The following is an 18,104-nucleotide window of genomic DNA, read 5'->3' as shown; positions in this document are numbered from 1 at the left end:
TACCTTCTTTCGGTGATCTACCATGTGAATAGATGATAAAACCATAAAACCGGGTGTAGTAGGACCCTATTGAACCACAACTATGGGGCTTATAGTGACTGATAACACCTATTTAATAGCCTGACAACAGTTTTTCAGAACAGAATTTCAATAAATATAACAAAATGTTTCTAAAATAAATGACCCACCCTAGCTTTAAACTTGACGATACTATTGTCCGTATGACTTACCAACACAGTTGAAGAAGGGCTCTTTCTTGCACTGACTGGAGCAGCCGTCCCCATTCATAGAGTTCATATCATCACATTCCTCTCCTTTGGAACTAAAATAGCAGGAGGAGGTATTCAAAAAAACATCCACACACACTGCCAAACTGATAAATACTGAATGAAACACATAAGAGTAAAGTTTATTATTCTTAAAAATTGGCTTCATTGCACATCTGTAAGATAATGTGAGTGTGGATGCCTGATACCTCTGGATGCGTCCATCCCCACAGTAGGGTGCCCCCAGATCGTGTACCAGAGGAGGGGAGGGCTCACTCTCACTCCGGCTGGAGATGGTTTGGACCTGGTAGGTGTACACAACATGTGGCGCCACATCCCTGCACAGAAAGAGGCAACAATCACAGTGAGTCCACATATTTCAGGATAATGTGAAGCCTCGAAGAAATGTCTGATAAAGAATAAAGAAAGGAGAAAAGAGCAACTGAGACTCGGACCAGGCCCTGTGGAGAACGGGTCGATAGCACTACTGCTCTGTTTGCTAGTGTGTGCGTTGTAGCAATCTTTAGGTATCTCAAGTAGCACAACACAATTTAGAACATCTGTCTCAGCACACATATCTACCTCACTGCGTTTACCCGCTTTGGGTCCAGCTTTGTTCTGCTTCCTCCTCATCCACAGTGATTCAAGGAGCCATCATGATGAATACACAATGGACAGGAGAAATACTGGGGGGAACTACTCACTTTGCTGGTGTAAGTCGCCATGATGGTTTCTTGAGTCACCATGATAAGGAAGTCTGAAAAAAAAGTCTGGAAGGAAAAAAACAAAACATAAATGAGAAAACCAAAACCATAAAAAAAAAAAAAATCAAAGCTGTAAATGAGAAATCATAAGCAAAGCAACAAAACAAAACTGAAGGAAAGAAAACTGTAAAGGGTGCTGTCATGAAATTAATTCTCCTGTTTTTATTGTTATTTTATGTTTACTTTTTCTCTCCGATCTGTTGTTTGCCTTTACATGTTACTTTCATCAGAATTCTGTTGGATTCAGTCCCTGTTTTAACTAACTATGGGCAGGCTTACTGGTTCCTGTAAGCCAGCAATCAAGTGAATAACACACATCATCGGTCTCTTAGGACTCATCACAATATCTTGAGTAAGAAGAAACAAGTAGCCACATTATTGTTTCATCTTAACTTTCTTAACAGGAAACAAAACTAACAACAAAAGTTTCAAAATAAACAAGTAAAGGCAAGCAAAGAATCTGAGAGTTTATGTATTTATTCATCTATTTTGACTATTATAAACTATAAAAAACAGGATTTTCAGATCAGCACTCTCATTTGCAGCAGCGTTGTTTACAGTTTTCTTTCCGTTTTGACTTTTTTTTTTTTTTGCTTATAGTTTTGGTTTCTCATTTCTAGCTTGATTTGTCGCTTATGGTCATGGTTTCTCCTTCATGGTTTTCCTTTTTTGGCTTTCAGAGTTTTTGACCCTACGTTTTGCGTGTCCGTGTGTGAGTGTGTGTGTGTGTACAATACAAGACTGAAGAACCAAGGTTGAGACATTATTTCTTTACATTCTAATTTTGCTGGAAAAATATAGTTTGACTGCAAAAGAATTTTTCTAAAAACTAAAGAAACAAATAATTATTGAGAATTAAATTCTAGCAACTTTTTCATCATTTAAAAAGGTGCAATGTGTGAGATACGGCCAGAATTTTAGTTTAAAACATAAAAAAAAATGAACTACAATCATCAACAGAATGTGAAGTGGTTAAAGTGTTGACGTTATGTCAAAGACGTTCATGTATTGTGTTGCAGAGATATCTACAGAAATGAGCATGGTAAGCAGCTACTTTCTTGTAATACCACTTGTGCCTCGAGAGTCGATAGTGAGTCACTGTGGCGTCCAGTCTGTCCAACATGAAAGGACAAAGAAGTAGAGCTGCCCAAAAGGCTTGTCAATCACGTTGCTGGTACAAGGTCCGTGTACCTTTTTATAGTTTGTTTACTGGATTAAATCCAAAGTGGCAGAAAACGACTCATATTTCCGTTTTGTCCTCCCCTCCACTAGAAGACTATTTCACCGGGAGGAGAGCAGGCGGCAGCTCTAGGAGACGGACCTTCAGTTAGTAGTTAGCTCAAATTCAGCCAGCGGAAACCCCCAGCGCCAGGCAATGTATTCTCATACAACGGTTCGTATGATATCTTCCGAATCTTTATCGTTCGTTTTTCTACGAACGCATAGGAACATGACAACACGTTATATGCATACAGTCTTCACAGGGAACAACTTCCTTAAGTTTAGGCAAAGAAGCTACTTAGTTTAGGTTGAGGAAAAGATTGTGGTTTAATTGGGTTAAAATAACTCCTTAAGTACGTTTACGTTTCCTGGTTCACGATTATGTTAATTACACACAAATTGATTGAAATTGTGGGATATATACAAATAACATTGCATAACTTTTCATAGCCTTTTCATAAGCTACGAACAGTGTATGAGACCAGCCTGTGCCGGGGGGGTCTGGCTGTTACACAGGTTAGACCCAGCTCTGTGGGCTGGCCACAGCCCGCTGTGACTTCCAGTGCTAGGGTTTGCACTGGCTGAATTCAAACTACTAACTAAAGGTCCAATCTCCCAGAGCTGCCGCACGCTTCCTCCCAGCGAAGTAGTGTTGTGGTGGCGGGGAGGACTAAACGAAAATACGAGTTGTTTTCTTGTGCCACTTTGGATTTAATCAAACTATCAACAGTTTAATTTTCGGTAAGCGTGACTATGTCGGGAGAAAATGAGCGAGTGTAATACATGCTATATGTTCTCTATGTTATTCAATGCATAAGGGGATAGGAATGCATAATAGTTGTGTATAATCACGGCTAGTATTGGTTAAGTACAAAAATGAGGTATGTGAGTGGGAGCAACATCAGTAAATGAGGGTAAATAGGACCGATAGGTTAGCCATAGATCATTTCATGTGGACCATCAAGTACTATGGACCTAACTTTGGAATGCCATCTGCAATGCTGTAAATGCAGTGACAAGCATGAAGGGATACTGTACTGCTCATATGAATATGAGGGCATATGCCCATTACACAAAGCGACACACACACACACACACACACACACACACACACACACACACACACACACACACAATACCCTTGTGATTAGTAACACACTGCCAGACAACTATATGGCTTTTAAACTTAAACAAGAGTACACAGGCATGAACCGCTATTCCCCCAGTGTGATGCAGGACCAGCAGCAAACATTGCCACAAAGGTTTCACCCAAGGTCAAAGATAAAGTCAGCAATCAAACCAAGAAAGTGTTTGAGTGAAGTGCAGGGAAGCCATAACCTTTTATGAGCTCTAAGTCAAACCATTCAGTTTAACATGTTTGCCCACAAATCACAGAGTTGGTGGTTTGATCCTCCTCCTGCCCACATGTGAAAGTGTCCTTGGGCAAGACGGTGAACCCCAAGTGTGGGTGAATGAGAGGCTTTTATCATTCATATATATAAGTGAAGTCGGATGTTCAAAAAGACATGGAAGCAGCAGTTCTGCATGCCCACGTATAAACATATACACACAAATACACTGCATTGCATGGAAGGTGTTCAAGTGCGTGTTTGCTTGTGCAAAATGAGTCCTATGGGTACCCACGAGTCTCCCCTTTACAGACATGCCCACTTTATGATAATCACATGCAGTTTGGGGCAAAAAGTATTTTTTTGCATGCAGTACAAATGTGTGTTATTTTCACCTATTCTAAAATGGTTTATACTGGGGTCCATAAACAGTCTTGGAATTGCATAAATTGGGTATGACTGGAAAGCTGAGACTCTTGTGGATCCAATGAACCCATCTGTATTAATGTGTAATTATGTTAGTCCCCATAGTAGTCATTTCACATGTACTTTACATTTACTTTTTTTTACTCAGATTTTATACATATGGTGGTGTGTCTTTATACTGACAGTTTCCCTAAAATCAGATTTGAAAAAAATATACCCCCTTGCTTACAGTATCGCGATATATCGTACCGTTACCCCTGTATCATGATACGTATCATATTGCTAATACACAGCCCTAATTAGAATATTGAGTAAAAGTATCTGAAATTTACTGTACTTAAATATCAAAAATGTTCTGATATTAAATGTATTTAAGTATTAAAAGTAAAAGTAAAATATTGAGATTTATGAAGTTAATTCCTCTTAGCATGTAAACCACCTTAAAATGGAGGCTACATTACACTTGAAAAAAAAGAGGTCTTCACAACTTAAAGGATTTAAAGAACAAAGTCCAGTTTTTCCTTCCCTCGTAATTGCAAGTAGCACGTAGCGTGATCTGACATGCAGCCTGCCTGGACTTGAGCGGAAATCGAAACTTAACTACAGCTTTGAAAAGCACTTTGTTTGCTCTTGCCCATCACGTGAATGATGTAACTACACAAGCTAAGACCACTGATTCACCAAACCTGCTTGCTTGCAATGGTAACAAGTAACGAAGATTAGGGTAAATGTATTGGAGTAAAAGTACAATTTTATTTAGGAAATGTAGTGGAGTAAAAGTGAAAGTAAAGTACAGATACTCCCAAAAAATACTGTAGTAGTACTGTAACAAAGTATTATTACTTCGTTACATTACACCTCTGTTTCTGACTATGTTCCATGGCTTTTGTTTTTTCCCCTCATCTTCATTTCTCCTGTGTTTGTTCATCACATTCCCAGCAGATGAAATCGGACCAAGTTCAAGTTAACTGTACTGTCTCAATTATAAAAACTGATGGACCCTAATATCATGTAACAAAATGAATTTCCCCACAGCAAAATTTGTGCCTAGGATGAGATATTTATGTTGGCTTTATTATTATCAACACAGAGCGTTTGACCTGACAGACTCTCTTTTATACTTCAGTATGTCCTGTTCTGCAATGTTGGCTCATGCTGGTGTAACTCCAGGCTACACTCAAACATGCCCCCTCTAATTGAATTAGTTTAGCCCCTGGAAAAGTCGAGCTGTGGGAGACTTTATCTTTGAGGAGAGCAAACACACTGAATAGGTCGGAAAGAAGAGAGGAACAGATATTGCTTTGCGTGAAGGCAGCGCACGAGTTTCCTTTTTTTATGGATAATGAGAAAGTCTGGCTATCGTACTGTAGGTAATTCAATGCACGGAAAAGTAATTGCACCGCTTGATCAGGCCACACTGAGAGGCGTAGTCATGCAAGAACAAGCAAGAACAAAGGTAAACGGTAAACGGGGAGGAGAACGAGAAAATACATAGTGAAAACACATAAACAGAAAAAAAAAATCAAAAGAAGGAGATAGGGAAACGGGAGGAGTAAATGTTGACTTCTAAAATAGGGCCTAGTCTATATAGGGCAGGGGGGCTTCTGTGGAAAATATGATAATAGTCTATTCCTCATTATGCTGTGGTTTATTCCATCGATCTTCCCACGGGTAGTGGGCTTTGAATCAGCTGATGTTTAGTTATTCATGCTGTAGCCAGTTATTGGAGATTCAGAGACAAAAAAGACACCTGAAAAATGACAGCACTGTTTGCATGTTTACATTTTCCTGACAAAGCAATGTCTTGCAGACCTGGGAACAATGGTGGTTCTCTTTTAGCAGCAAGGGGCGGAAGTAGCGTGATGTTGGAGTACCGCCACAAAATGTCGAGGAGGACGACTGAGCGCACGACCACAGGCTGCGGTTTGCGTCTGCAGTCAACGTTGATTTTCTTTTGCAAGTCTATCTAGCCGAAGAACTGGAAACCACTCAGAATCGTTGCCGACAGCAAACTTTCTTATGTAAAAGCTGCTCAAATATTGGGTCTAGATCTCGACCACTGGTTCCCAAAGCAACAGCTCAGTCCCTTAAAAAAAAAAACTACGAATCTTCGAGCAAAATCCTCAATTTAAATTTAGTGTATTTAAAGAGTATTTTATTTATTTTTTATTAAATCAACTTTCTTTAATGAATATCACTCGTCAATTTTGTCCACATAAATAAATGATGTCTTGAGCAATTTTTCCAAGCGACTGCAGATACATTATATAATCTTTTTTTCTTAACAACATTGATTTACTATAATAGTGTTAGAGCCAAAATAGATTTTATGATATTGTGGTTAAATAAATGTAATTTATGGTGTTGTTAGATTGCTGCTAGACCACCTTGTTAATACAGGTGAGTGCCTCCCTTTGTGTGCAGCCAGCGGGAGAGCAAATAGGTTTTTGACCACAGTGAAAATGTTGATTTTGAAAGGCTAAACGCCAACAAATATGAATTGAAGCAGATATTTTTGTTGGATAAAAATATGAAGTGAATTTCTGAAATGATTGCATCTATTTCTTTTCAACAAATTTATAACTTTTGGACTTTACAACACTCTGAAGTTATTGGAAATGTTTGGATGGCACGAGTCTGAAACAATCCACTGGAATCTAATTCTACAAATAGAATAATACTAATAATATTAGTGTAGCCTGATCTTTATCTGCACGAATACCAGGTTTAAACAGAATGTGGCCCTAGTAAGTAGCAAAAAATATATATTTTAAAATAAGTTTAATAATAAATTACACAGTAAGTTTGTTATTATGATTTTAGTTATACATGTGCAAATTTAATTTGACTATCACAAAGCAGATGAATCCTGGCGCACCCCCCTGTGATCTTTATCCCATATAAAATGCCTCTACGGTCCCAGATAAAACGTTTGGCTCTGCTAAGAAGACAAGATCAGATGCCATCTAAGCAAACTTAAAAGATCAGAAGTGCTTTGCCCAAGGTAGACCTTTGTGCTTCACATGGGAAGCAGTTGTCAGTTTGATGGTCTTTTTGTTTGCTAGAGTTTAAAAAAGGTCGTACCATGGTAAAACAAAGTGTTTCTAAACAGATTGTAGAGGTTATTTCAGATGTATACAGATCCACAGCCCTGTCTCCTAAAAAAATATGATCCCATACAACAAAAATGCATTGTGAATTATGTTTTGAGGGAAATATATTGTGTCGCAGATTACCTTTGTTTTTGACGTATCACAAATACGTTTGTAATGATGGTCAACGGAATGCCGCATAGGGAAGAGGCTGGGTTGGTGGATGGGTCAATGATGTTTTTTTTTTACTAAACATAAGCAAGTAGTTTTATTGCCTAAACCTTTAGAGTTTTGTTGAGTTTTTGTTTCAATTTATAACATTAACTCCGTGTTTAAAACCGCTTAAAACTGTGACCGTAATCCGGGAGAAAATATGTTTCCCTTGAAACGTGATTGAGGATGCAGTTTAGTTGTATGGGAATGTCATTTTGTAGGAGACAGGGTTGAGATCCAAGCTTCATATCCATGATCTAACTCCACCGGTAGTGTTTTAACATCCATTGCTGGACAAAAGCATGTGCGCTAAGCAACATATTATGTTACCTGGGTGTCATAATGCACCTTTAGTTCGTTTGGAGGGTCAATAGTGCAACTCTTCGTAGCGTGATAACAACTCTTTAAACGTAGCTTTTCAACCTGTTCCCAATTAGGTTCATGCTCGATTCCTCCTGACCTCACTGCTAATAGCTATGCTGTGTTAGACGCTGCGGTTGGCAGCAGGGAAGAATGAAACAGAAAACATTTGTGCAGATGTAACACAGTTCCATAAATTCTCCATCACTTAGAACTTGGTGAGTGGGGTACATATATATAAGAACAACATTTAGAGTGACAGGGGCACTAAGAAACCATAAATTGGTCAAAGCATTTATGGTCGGCATCATCTCCGAGTCTCGCTTGATGCGGCACGATCATTTGACACATGCGGGCATGTAATGGACAATATCCTGTGATACAGATGATTTCTGTCAGCCATCCAGGCTTCATAAAACCACACTTTCATCTGTAAGTGATTAGATATGATATGTGACTGATCTGAGGTGCAACTCATGCTACAAAGGGGCTTTGCTCCGGTCGCAGGCGAGGTGTCACGTGATAAGATTTCATCATTGGTGCTTCTTTGTGCATCCAGACATTCTTCTCGAGACCCCTGCAGGAACAGAGGTTTTTATCTTGGCTCGGGCACAAGGCACCGTAATATGCCTTTCAAAGGTGTTTTGATAGCACCAGGTGATTACACATGGAAGCATGTGGTAATGTATGGGACCTGCTACTGAGAGCAAGAAGAGCGCTGGTGTGTGTCTGTGTTCATCTGTGTGTGTGTGTGTGTGTGTGTGTTCCTGTCTCTACTGTGTGTGTTCCTGTCTCTACTGTGTGTGCGCTAGGCTTATGTGTGAGCATGCATATGGATGTGTTTCCGTTCTGTAGCTGCTTGTTGTTCTTGGCTGAGAGATCCCAGATGAGAAAAGCAGATAATTTTAAGGAAGTTGAGAAAGTATCTTAGATTGAGCCTGCAAGAACAACAAACAGGGGCAATGCTCCTTTCGGCAGCTGATGTGCATTTGAGGTTTTACTGTTATTAATTTTACACATATGGTATGCCTGACAAACTAATGCTACAAGTTTAGACCTAAAAGAGACAGACAAATACTAGAAAGGTGAAGTGTGTTGTTAATGTTGTATTAGACTGCTGATAAGTCTCGGGCTAATTGTTATAATTGTGATCTTTACATGACAAAAAGACGCAGTAATCACCAGTGCATCCTCTGCCCAAGAAATTCAACTTTCTTCTTGAACATCCATCTGCAAACCCACTTCTGATATCTAATTTGTTCTAGTAGTCCCAGATCATTTCTATATGGTTTGTCCGTTTCCTGTCCTGGGATACAAATTTCTGGAGAGATTCTGGTGAGTGCACCAGACATCCCATGACTCCCCGCGAGGCCTATACGGTTCACTCTGTCTGCAACTCGTGAATATGGTTCATATTAGGAGGATTACGCAAGGCTCATTTCTAATGTCCCACATCCTATAGAGGAAGGGGTGGGTGGGTTGTGGGCTCGGCCAGCTATGAAAAGAGGAAACCGTTAAGTTTTCAATTCGGAGGGAATGAAAATGAACAGGGGAATAAAAAGTGTTGCCAAAACATTCACTCTATTTAAAACATTGATTGATTTCTTTCAATGACACTAAAAGTTAATATCAATTCAATATGAATACAGTTTAAATTTGAAATACATTCTTGTTATTTATGATATTACCAATGAACCCAGATTGTTGTAAGGCCCTGACACACCAAGCCAACGGTCGTCCGTCGGCCAGTTTGGGGTCGTCGGTGAGCGCTCGTCCACCTACTTTTTGCGGTGTGTCCCGCATCGTCGGCTCTAGTCTGCCCATTTGGGATGTTTTTCGGTCGATTCAGCGTGTGGAATCGGTGGCGGAGCTTGTCGGATTGGGGGTTCAGCTTAAACAAATCAGTGCACGATTCACAACAACATGGCCATCTGGAATGAAGCTAAGTGGGTGAGTGAGAGTGGTGTGAAAATGGTCGAAAAAACGCTGTTTTGTTTCATGTACGTATCATAACAACAGCTTGTGTATCTGCAGTCGTCGGTCTTCCGGTTTCACTTTTTGAATGATGGATACAGACTACCGCCGCCTGCTGGCAGGGAGAGTTATTTCCTCTCACGCAGGCGCAGAGCGTACGTGCTAACTGGCCATCGTCTGTCGTCTGTCAGTGTGTCGAAATGAAACTTGTCGGCCAAGACAAAGGAGACGTGAGGCGACGCAACAGTCGGCCTTCATCTCCGCTAGTTCTTTGATGTCGGCTTGGTGTGTCTGGGCCTTTAGGGAATCCGAATATGATTTTTTTTTTTTCATGTGTGAACTGTATCTCTCGGGCTGTCCAGAATGACATTTTTTGGGCCTCGAAGCTTCGCGGACAGCGCGGCGCGGCAGGCTGACATGTTCTTCTGTCTGTGTCAGTGCCTGTGACAGCGCCGCTGCTGCACTACTGGACACAAACGTGCCTCTAGACACGACAAAAAGTGATATCTGTCCGATTTATAACTAATAATACTGCGAACGGCCACGCAATTTCAGTCTCTCCTGGCAGGCATTCATTGTGTTGCACTGATTTGTATACACAAAAAGTGAAAAAATGAAAAAGGAACCTTGAAACAGCCAGTGTCAGTATATACTGGCACATTTTTGATACTGACAATGATAACCGCCAGAGCGCAGCGCTATTTTTTCACAATTAGCCAGAAAGTGTGTAGCTCAAAAAACGTAAAGAATGTAATCTTCTTTCTAAGAGGAGACATGAGGTAGACTGACTTCTCAAGCAGCAGCAGAGTAGCTAAGGGATGGATGGGGGGGGTATAATGTGGAAGAGTTGTGTAGAACCAGGGTAGAGTCAGATTACAGAGGGGGTGTGGGGTAGTAATGATGCTGGGGGAGCTGCCCTCTCTCACTCTCTTTTGGCTGGGAGGTCTCTTCACACATCAGCTCTGAGATAGGCTTTGACTGAATGACAGCTCTGAAACCCACATCAGGAAGAGGATTAGCCGATGGGCTGGGGTGCCTCAGAGGGATGGGGTCAAACTAACCCAATCCTCCTACCCTCTCTCTTCATACTTTTTCTTTCATACTTGCCCCCCCCGAGCCCAGCAATGATTTACCCCCAACTGGTCCAGCCTTTCCACCGCTGCGTCTCCTCTTCACTTGACCCTTCTTACTCCCCAGCATAATTTACTCTGTCACCCTGACCTCCCAGCCCTTAGCCATTCCACACTAACCACCACCCATGGATGGAGCCAAAATGTCAGTTGTCCTCTCGCTCAGTTCGCCCCCAGCTCAGGTGAAGGCCAGTGGCCTGACAGCGGGAGGTCAATCAACCCCCCTCGACCCTGAGTGAACTTTGCTCTTTACTCCACCGTGTCAAAGGGTATGCTTGTGAGGGTGACGGGGCGTCATCGTAGCCTCACATCACAGAATTCACATTAGTACTGTCGTGCCACGACATGCAACCAGACCCCAGAACATAGTAATACACTCATAAACTGCGTACCAATGCATCAATATCATAACTTTCCATGCAATGATCAATAACCAAGCGTAAAAGGCTTTTTTACATACCGGGGGGGGGGGGTTCTTGTGCGATTAAATTTGCAACATATTTTTTCGAAACTGTTGTTTTTGTCATGAATGCTTTCACACAGAATGCGACTATTACGCGGCAAAAAAAGCAACGTAATTCTTTCCGGAACAAGGTCGTTTTTTCTGAGCTTTCGCACAGCGAATAAAGGCATCGACCAATCTCATTGTGAGGAACGGGTTGAGTTGTGCCCATTCACTGAGTATATAATAGGTGGACGTAGTCACCTCGATGACAACCATTGGTTTGTGGCCTAGAGTTCGGCATTTTGGCCATCACCATCTTGTTTTCTTGGGACCAGAAGTGACGTGAGAGGGTGGAGCTAAGTACAACCTAACGCTGACATTTTTAGGTGACCAAAATGTTACAATTTACTTTCATGAACTGAATACATACTGTGAAAGAGTAATGCGGACAACTCTCAGACCGGACAACAAGAAATAAATCATAATACAATAATAAATCAAGTGAGAAGTAGGGTCATTTTCTCATACATTTCTATACAATTTGACTTCTTTTTGCAACCAGAGGAGTCGAGAAAGAATGCAAGTTTAAGGTACTTCAGCATCGGCTTCACTTTTCAGACCCGGAGGTTGCCCCCTGGTTGCGCCTATATTTATGAAACGACAAAACGGAGGCTCCGTAGGCCGAACCAGGACGGCAAACTTTATTACTCCTTTCAACCTTGACAAAAGCAGCGAAGGCCAGATCCACTCCTTCTGTTCTTACCTTTCACAATAAAAGCCATGGATATATAATATTCACGGATGAGCATTTTGCATTTTCGTGTCGTTTATTCGTTACAGCCCCGGTGTGTAACGGCCTTACCTCAAAACATTGTGAGAAAAGTGCAAAAATATCCCTTTAGCATGTTTTCTTTGTGTTTTTATGTTCTAAAGTTTTTAGGTAAATTCTTTAATTTACAAAAAGACTGCGTATATTTCTTTTGTTCTTACACTTATTCTTCATTTCAGTGAGTTGAGGACTTTGATGGCTGGAACACACATACTTGCTAACTTCTCTGACCATTTAACAGAGACAAGATCCCATATGCTCTCACAACAGAAAATAGTCAGCCAGTGCCACTGACCACTACCACTGGAATGCAACCACAGCTAGTGAAATACACCACAGCAGTGAAACTACCTACAGTACATCAATAATCACTGAAGTGTGCCAAAACCCCCCCAAATAAATGAATCCCTACTGCAGACAGCCTTCCACGGACACGGCCGTTCAACCAGGAAGTTGTGCACGGACACTTTATGGAACAGCTAGGTATCATCGCTCCATCTTGCATAACATGCATACTCACCCTTTCGCCTCTTATCAAGCACTTTCCTTCTCATGTGAACCGCGCTGACAGCACGATAGTGAGATGGCACAACACGCAGCGGTGCCATGTATAGCACAATCTTTGTCGAGTCAGCACATTCCACGAAAGCAAAGCACTGAACTCTCACCACAGTGTGCAGATAATACCTTTAACAAGCCATCTGTTTGCCCTTGCTTCATGGAACATGGGAAAAAACAAATGTGGGCAACGGTTGACCTGTGACTTAGGAAACAAATGTTGGGCAGCAGATTTGAAACTTCAGAAGCAGTGGCGGCTTGCTAGCGCTCCTGGGAGTATTGAAAAGGATATCTGGTATTGCAAGAACATATTTTTGTGGATAGTTTCCACAGATAAATAAATATCTTCTTACTGGCATGTCCAAAAAAAAACTTAATTACATCACCCTGAGGCAGGAAGCTAAATGGTGCTCAGTGATTCTCAACTTCTAAAAGAAAATACTTTGGATACAAAACCATTGTTTCAAACCAAAGCATGTCCAATGTATTGTACGGTTCTCAAACCTTGACAAAGACCAAACTTTTACTTGATATGCTGCTGAGTTTTCAACTCAGGAAGACATATGACGATCTCATACAAAAGTATTCACCTACCAGGTCACTCACCTGTCTGTATATCGGCGGGTAGGTTCATTCAACATCAGACCGTGTGGCGCATGGGTGAACGATGGGTGACGCAACAGCCGGTAGCGTAGTGGTTGGCAGTGCCTACACAGTACGCAGTCTGGCTTGGACGCCAAGAGGGTGGCATCGATCTCTAGGTGCTGTTCCATAGTGAAAAACTGCACTCCGTACACCTCTTCCTCTATGTCCAGCTTCAGAGTCAGCGGGGTGTCGCAGAAGACATTACTGGGGCCCAGTGAGATGTTGTTCCCGCTGACAGTCAGTAGCAAGATGTTATGGATGGCTGGCAGCGCCGTTTCCTCGGGGCTGAAGAAGGTGACCCACACGGTCAGGGAGTCCGGTACCAGCGGGTAGGAGAACTCCAGCTGGAGCATGCAGCCCTGGAGAGGGCACTCCGACAGGCCGACAACACCTTGCTCGATCCCCGCATTTGGGCTCCAGGTGCGCACGCTTGGCTCGCATACCTGCTCCACATCTGGAGGGCCTGTGGGTGTAAGACAGACACAACACAAATGGAATTAAACATAAATCAGACACAATAAGCAAAAGTCACCTGGCCGTTTCATATGTTGACATAATGAACTAGATACAAATACACACATACGAAGTTATTTTACAACAATTTTGTATTTATGTATACATTTTTATTTTATCTATTTATTTATTTATTATTTCTTTCTTCTTTTCCTTATGTAATTTTTTTCTTTTGTAAACTAATTTCAATGTCATGGTACTACTGTCATTTTTTGTTGTCATTTTGTTTTAGAAAATACAATAAAATAATAAAAAAAAGAAAAAGAAATAAAAAAAGAAATGATTGGCCCGATTTGGGCGTAAACTGGGGGGGCCACTTCCTACCCACCTACAAGGCCTATTGAAAGAGGCTGGGACATGTGTCTTAGGGTATGGGGTATAACAAATGCGCACTGTAACTGGAGCTCTGGTCGTGCATTGCAATTGGCACATCCATCTCCAGCCTTTATTTTGATCTCAACTACACACCTGTAAAGCTGTCATGGCTGGTAATGATTGTTAAATTAGACATGTAGTGATGAATACAAATATTACACACTACAGGGTCTTGAATTCCTCAAAGGATGCAGAAAAAAACAGGTAAAATTGTAATGTCTATCTAAATTATAAAGCTAATAGCATTTTTATGAGTGCTGACAGATCAGGAATTTGCATCAGTGATGTTTTTTAGTGAATCTACACCTCTTGCGACATCAAGGTGGAGGTGAAACTGAGAGTTCATTGTGAGTCCATCTGCAAGAGGAAAGGCAGAGCTGAGGTGTGTACCTTTTGAGAGGGGGCCTGTGCAGGGTTCTCACTTCAGCGCAGTCATTACAACCTCTAACAGTCACACTCCAGCCATATTTGGAGTCCACACACAGCTAACTCGCATTATCCCAAGTGACGTACACTAACATTCATCAAGCACTTTTAGAAGCCAGCAAGCAGCAGACACTATGTTCTCCCTCGATTTCCTTTTGTGCATTTCCAAGCTGGCAACCAACGAAGCCATTTGCTAACCTCATTTCTGGGCACCGTGCAAAATTCCAGTGTTTAATCAAGTGAGGACTGAATATGGTTTCCAAGCCACATTATCTCAACACATTTATTATTGTACTGTAAGTGTGTGTGTGGCCAGTGTGGAGGTGAATTAAAGAAAAAGAGAGGGAGGGAGAAAGAGGGGGGGAGAATGAACTAAGATACTCCAAGAGCTTGGCTTTGCTCGGCTTATGTAGTCCTGTGTTTCTGGGTACATTTTCATTGAGTTTGCAAGGAAAGGAGCTGTAGCCACTGAAAATATTTTGTAATGTCAGCTGTTATGATGGGCGCTACTCCTGCTCTGGCGCTGTTGCTAATGTGGTCGGAGATTTAAGAGGAGACAGAATAGGAGTGTCATCCACTGCGTAACCCGAGGCAATGTACACTGTATTTCAACGATGCAAAGATGTATCCGCAATTGGCAGAACAATCTGTGCAAAGCAAATGGTTTGAAATCCGACATAAGAACCGCAATAATTTATATTTAATTATGTGCTGTTATTGCAGACAGAGCAGCTACCTTCAACAGGTAATCAAAATTCACAATGAAAAAGATGAATGCTATATTACATATCAATCCTCTTAAGATTCACAGCAGCAACCCCAAAAAAATAATATTCTATCAGCTGCTTACTGCTACATAAACAGCCCAGCTCTGAAGTGTTTGACCTATAATTCCCTTAGTGCAGGGAGAGGGGGGCCCCCAAGGTGACTGAACCATCCAGACCTAAGCTTTGAATATGAGCCATTCATTCGCTGTTGATTAGCTGATCCCATCTGGGCATTAGACCAATGACAAAAACACCCGTTCTGTGAAAAATCTGATGAAATACTCAACGTAGCTTAACTTAAAGCATTGTTTCTGTACTCTCAAAAGCTCTTCGGTATCTCATGAACATATGTAGAGGCTGGACTATTGTGACTGAAATGGACAATGTTACATCTCATTGGAATTTGGGGATCAGTATTGGTATCGTTTCATGGAAATGAAGCTCACTGCTGCTTTCAGAGTACACAGTGTGTACAGCTGAATTGTGGGAAATCAGGTGGCGGGCGGGCCTCTAGAGTCCTGTTACGCATTAAATAGTAGAGATGGAAAACAAAAAAAGATTCGATTACAATTCAAGATTTTTATTCTCACTTGAAAAAGTTCTATATTCTGATAATGACCTCAGAACAGATGGTAATGGTTGTGTATCAAAAATCTTATTTCAGTGTCGACTGTGGCTAAATTAGCGCACAAACCAGCACTGCTTTTGGTGGCTGTAGGGATACTGTACGGTGGAAGCCGTGTACCTTTCAGCCTGCATTATATTTTCTCCCCCCTTGTGGCTTAAAAATCGATGAATGCAGCTTTAAATAAAAATATAGTAAATCAATAAAAACACACTATAGTAGAACTGGCAACCTGCTTATTATAGCATTGTTTAAGGTTGTGACTTTTCCTGTTCTTTTTTTTGGAGTTGGGGAAGTTCACACGAGTCGCTTAGTAGCCGTTCAGAACCAAAACAGTCCTGTAGGCAAGGGGCTGTGTTGGTGGGGGTCGAGTTGTTTCAGATACCAATGAAAAGACGAAATACGATCCAGGAAGTCTACATGGGTTCCAGGGCTTATCAAATGACAAAACACTGCAGGGCGGTTTATAATACTACGGGACATGATCTTACAACTTGTGATGATCTTTCATTGAGAGACACAGCATTCACATTACAATGTGATCTACCAGGACTGAGCGGGGCACGTATTCGACTGGCCTTTGCTGAATGATGTTCCATTGCATTGTGGTAAAAGTTGAGTCTGGTTCAACCGTTTTTACTGCGCGATGGTCGCGTCTAGAAGGTAACGCGTGAATTGCGAGACTCTCTGCCCAACAACCAATCTTAACCTTAGCCATTCGAGGTCAATGCCTCACTCTAACTATTTAAGATCGATGCCTAACCTTAACCATCTCGTGAGAGTTTCCCAAATCGTGCAGTACCCTCCAGACACGACTCCCCTCCCCCGTTACCCTGTGTTTTTGTGTTGTCAGCACTCCTGCTGCGTCAACAGTCGCAAATGAATGAGGGGGATTCATTATTTCATACAGCGCTAATATCAGTCTGAACACAGCCTTATTTTCATCCTTGACATTTTTTTTTCTTTTAGGGATTAAACATATTGGTTGGCAATAATGGCATTCCTTCATCTTTTTTACATTAACATCTTCTACTAACTGAATTGACAGTGATGTACTCTGATACTCCGCTGGGGTCATTTTTTTTTTGCCACATTTTTGATTTAGCTCCCAATCAACAATTATCTGTTTATTAAGTCATCTGATAATTGGAAAACGTGAGACAACATGGGAATTTCATAATCAGCCACTGTGCTAGCCATTCAAGCTTAATCATTCTCATGCACAGGTAAAGACAAAATACTGATTACTGTGCTGTTTTGAAGCGAGGACGATCGACGTTTGATACAATTTACGTCAAAATGAGTAGTTGAAACTCCAGGATAGATGCTGGTGCCTGCTCACTATCCAGCCCATAATCCTTCTGCTCTGGAGAATCATACTGATCCACAAAAAGTCCAGAGAGCCGGATGAATAAACAGACAGGGATATGTTCGGGCATGCACGCTTTATGCTTTCTAAGAAGTGTCTGGCTCTGGCTCTCACTATCGATGACTCACTGTCACACACTGTTACACACTTCCTCACTCCGAAGGCAGACATCAACCCCCTCCAACCCTACACACACACACACACACACACACACACACACACAGACAGACACTTCACAGACACACTTTATGAAGGCAACAGACACTCTACGGCTCGGGAATCAATGTCACATCAGGTTGCATTCAGGGTATTTCAGAGGTTAATCCATCAGAGCTGTTGGCAGCTGGTAGTTTTTGTTTTTTTTCCACGTGGAGCAGTTGACACAAGTGCTACTTTTGGGTACACATCACTACTGATTCTTTTGACTGATAGATAGAAAAAAAAATCAAGAGAGGAGCTAACATACAGTTGCCGTGACAAACTGATGAAAGGAGCTGAGGAAAATCATTGAGTACAAAGGTAGTGACCAGAAGTGGAAGGTAGCAAACTGCAAGAACAAAAATTGTGAAGATGGATGTTCCTTAAATAAAACAAATTATTTGCTTTTAATGCGAACGATAAAATGATTAAGAATAAATTGTCGACAATGTTTAGGGGGTGTCACGATAAACCGGTATAGACATGATATTTAAAAATGAAATATGGACATCATGTTAATAATACACAAATGATATTGTGTAAATAATTCAGTACCTCT

At 41.3% G+C, this 18,104-nt stretch overlaps 1 protein-coding gene across 2 annotated transcripts in view; it reads right to left on the bottom strand.

Moving 5' to 3' along the window:
* pappaa (pregnancy-associated plasma protein A, pappalysin 1a) overlaps positions 1-18,104 on the bottom strand; it is a 118,176-nt gene that overhangs the window by 73,802 nt on the left and 26,270 nt on the right. For both annotated transcript variants that reach the window (XM_074617605.1, XM_074617606.1), the window contains exons 7-9: positions 13,234-13,735; positions 476-604; positions 231-322 (exon numbers count right to left, since the gene is read on the bottom strand). In XM_074617605.1, the coding sequence (XP_074473706.1) occupies positions 231-322; positions 476-604; positions 13,234-13,735 (723 nt within the window). The remainder of the gene's footprint in view (positions 1-230; positions 323-475; positions 605-13,233; positions 13,736-18,104) is intronic.

The sequence above is a fragment of the Sebastes fasciatus genome, chromosome 19, assembly GCF_043250625.1.
Source record: "Sebastes fasciatus isolate fSebFas1 chromosome 19, fSebFas1.pri, whole genome shotgun sequence".
Lineage (NCBI taxonomy): Eukaryota > Metazoa > Chordata > Actinopteri > Perciformes > Sebastidae > Sebastes > Sebastes fasciatus.
Note: the sequence above shows the minus strand (reverse complement) of the source record. Positions and strands in the feature narration are given on the sequence as shown.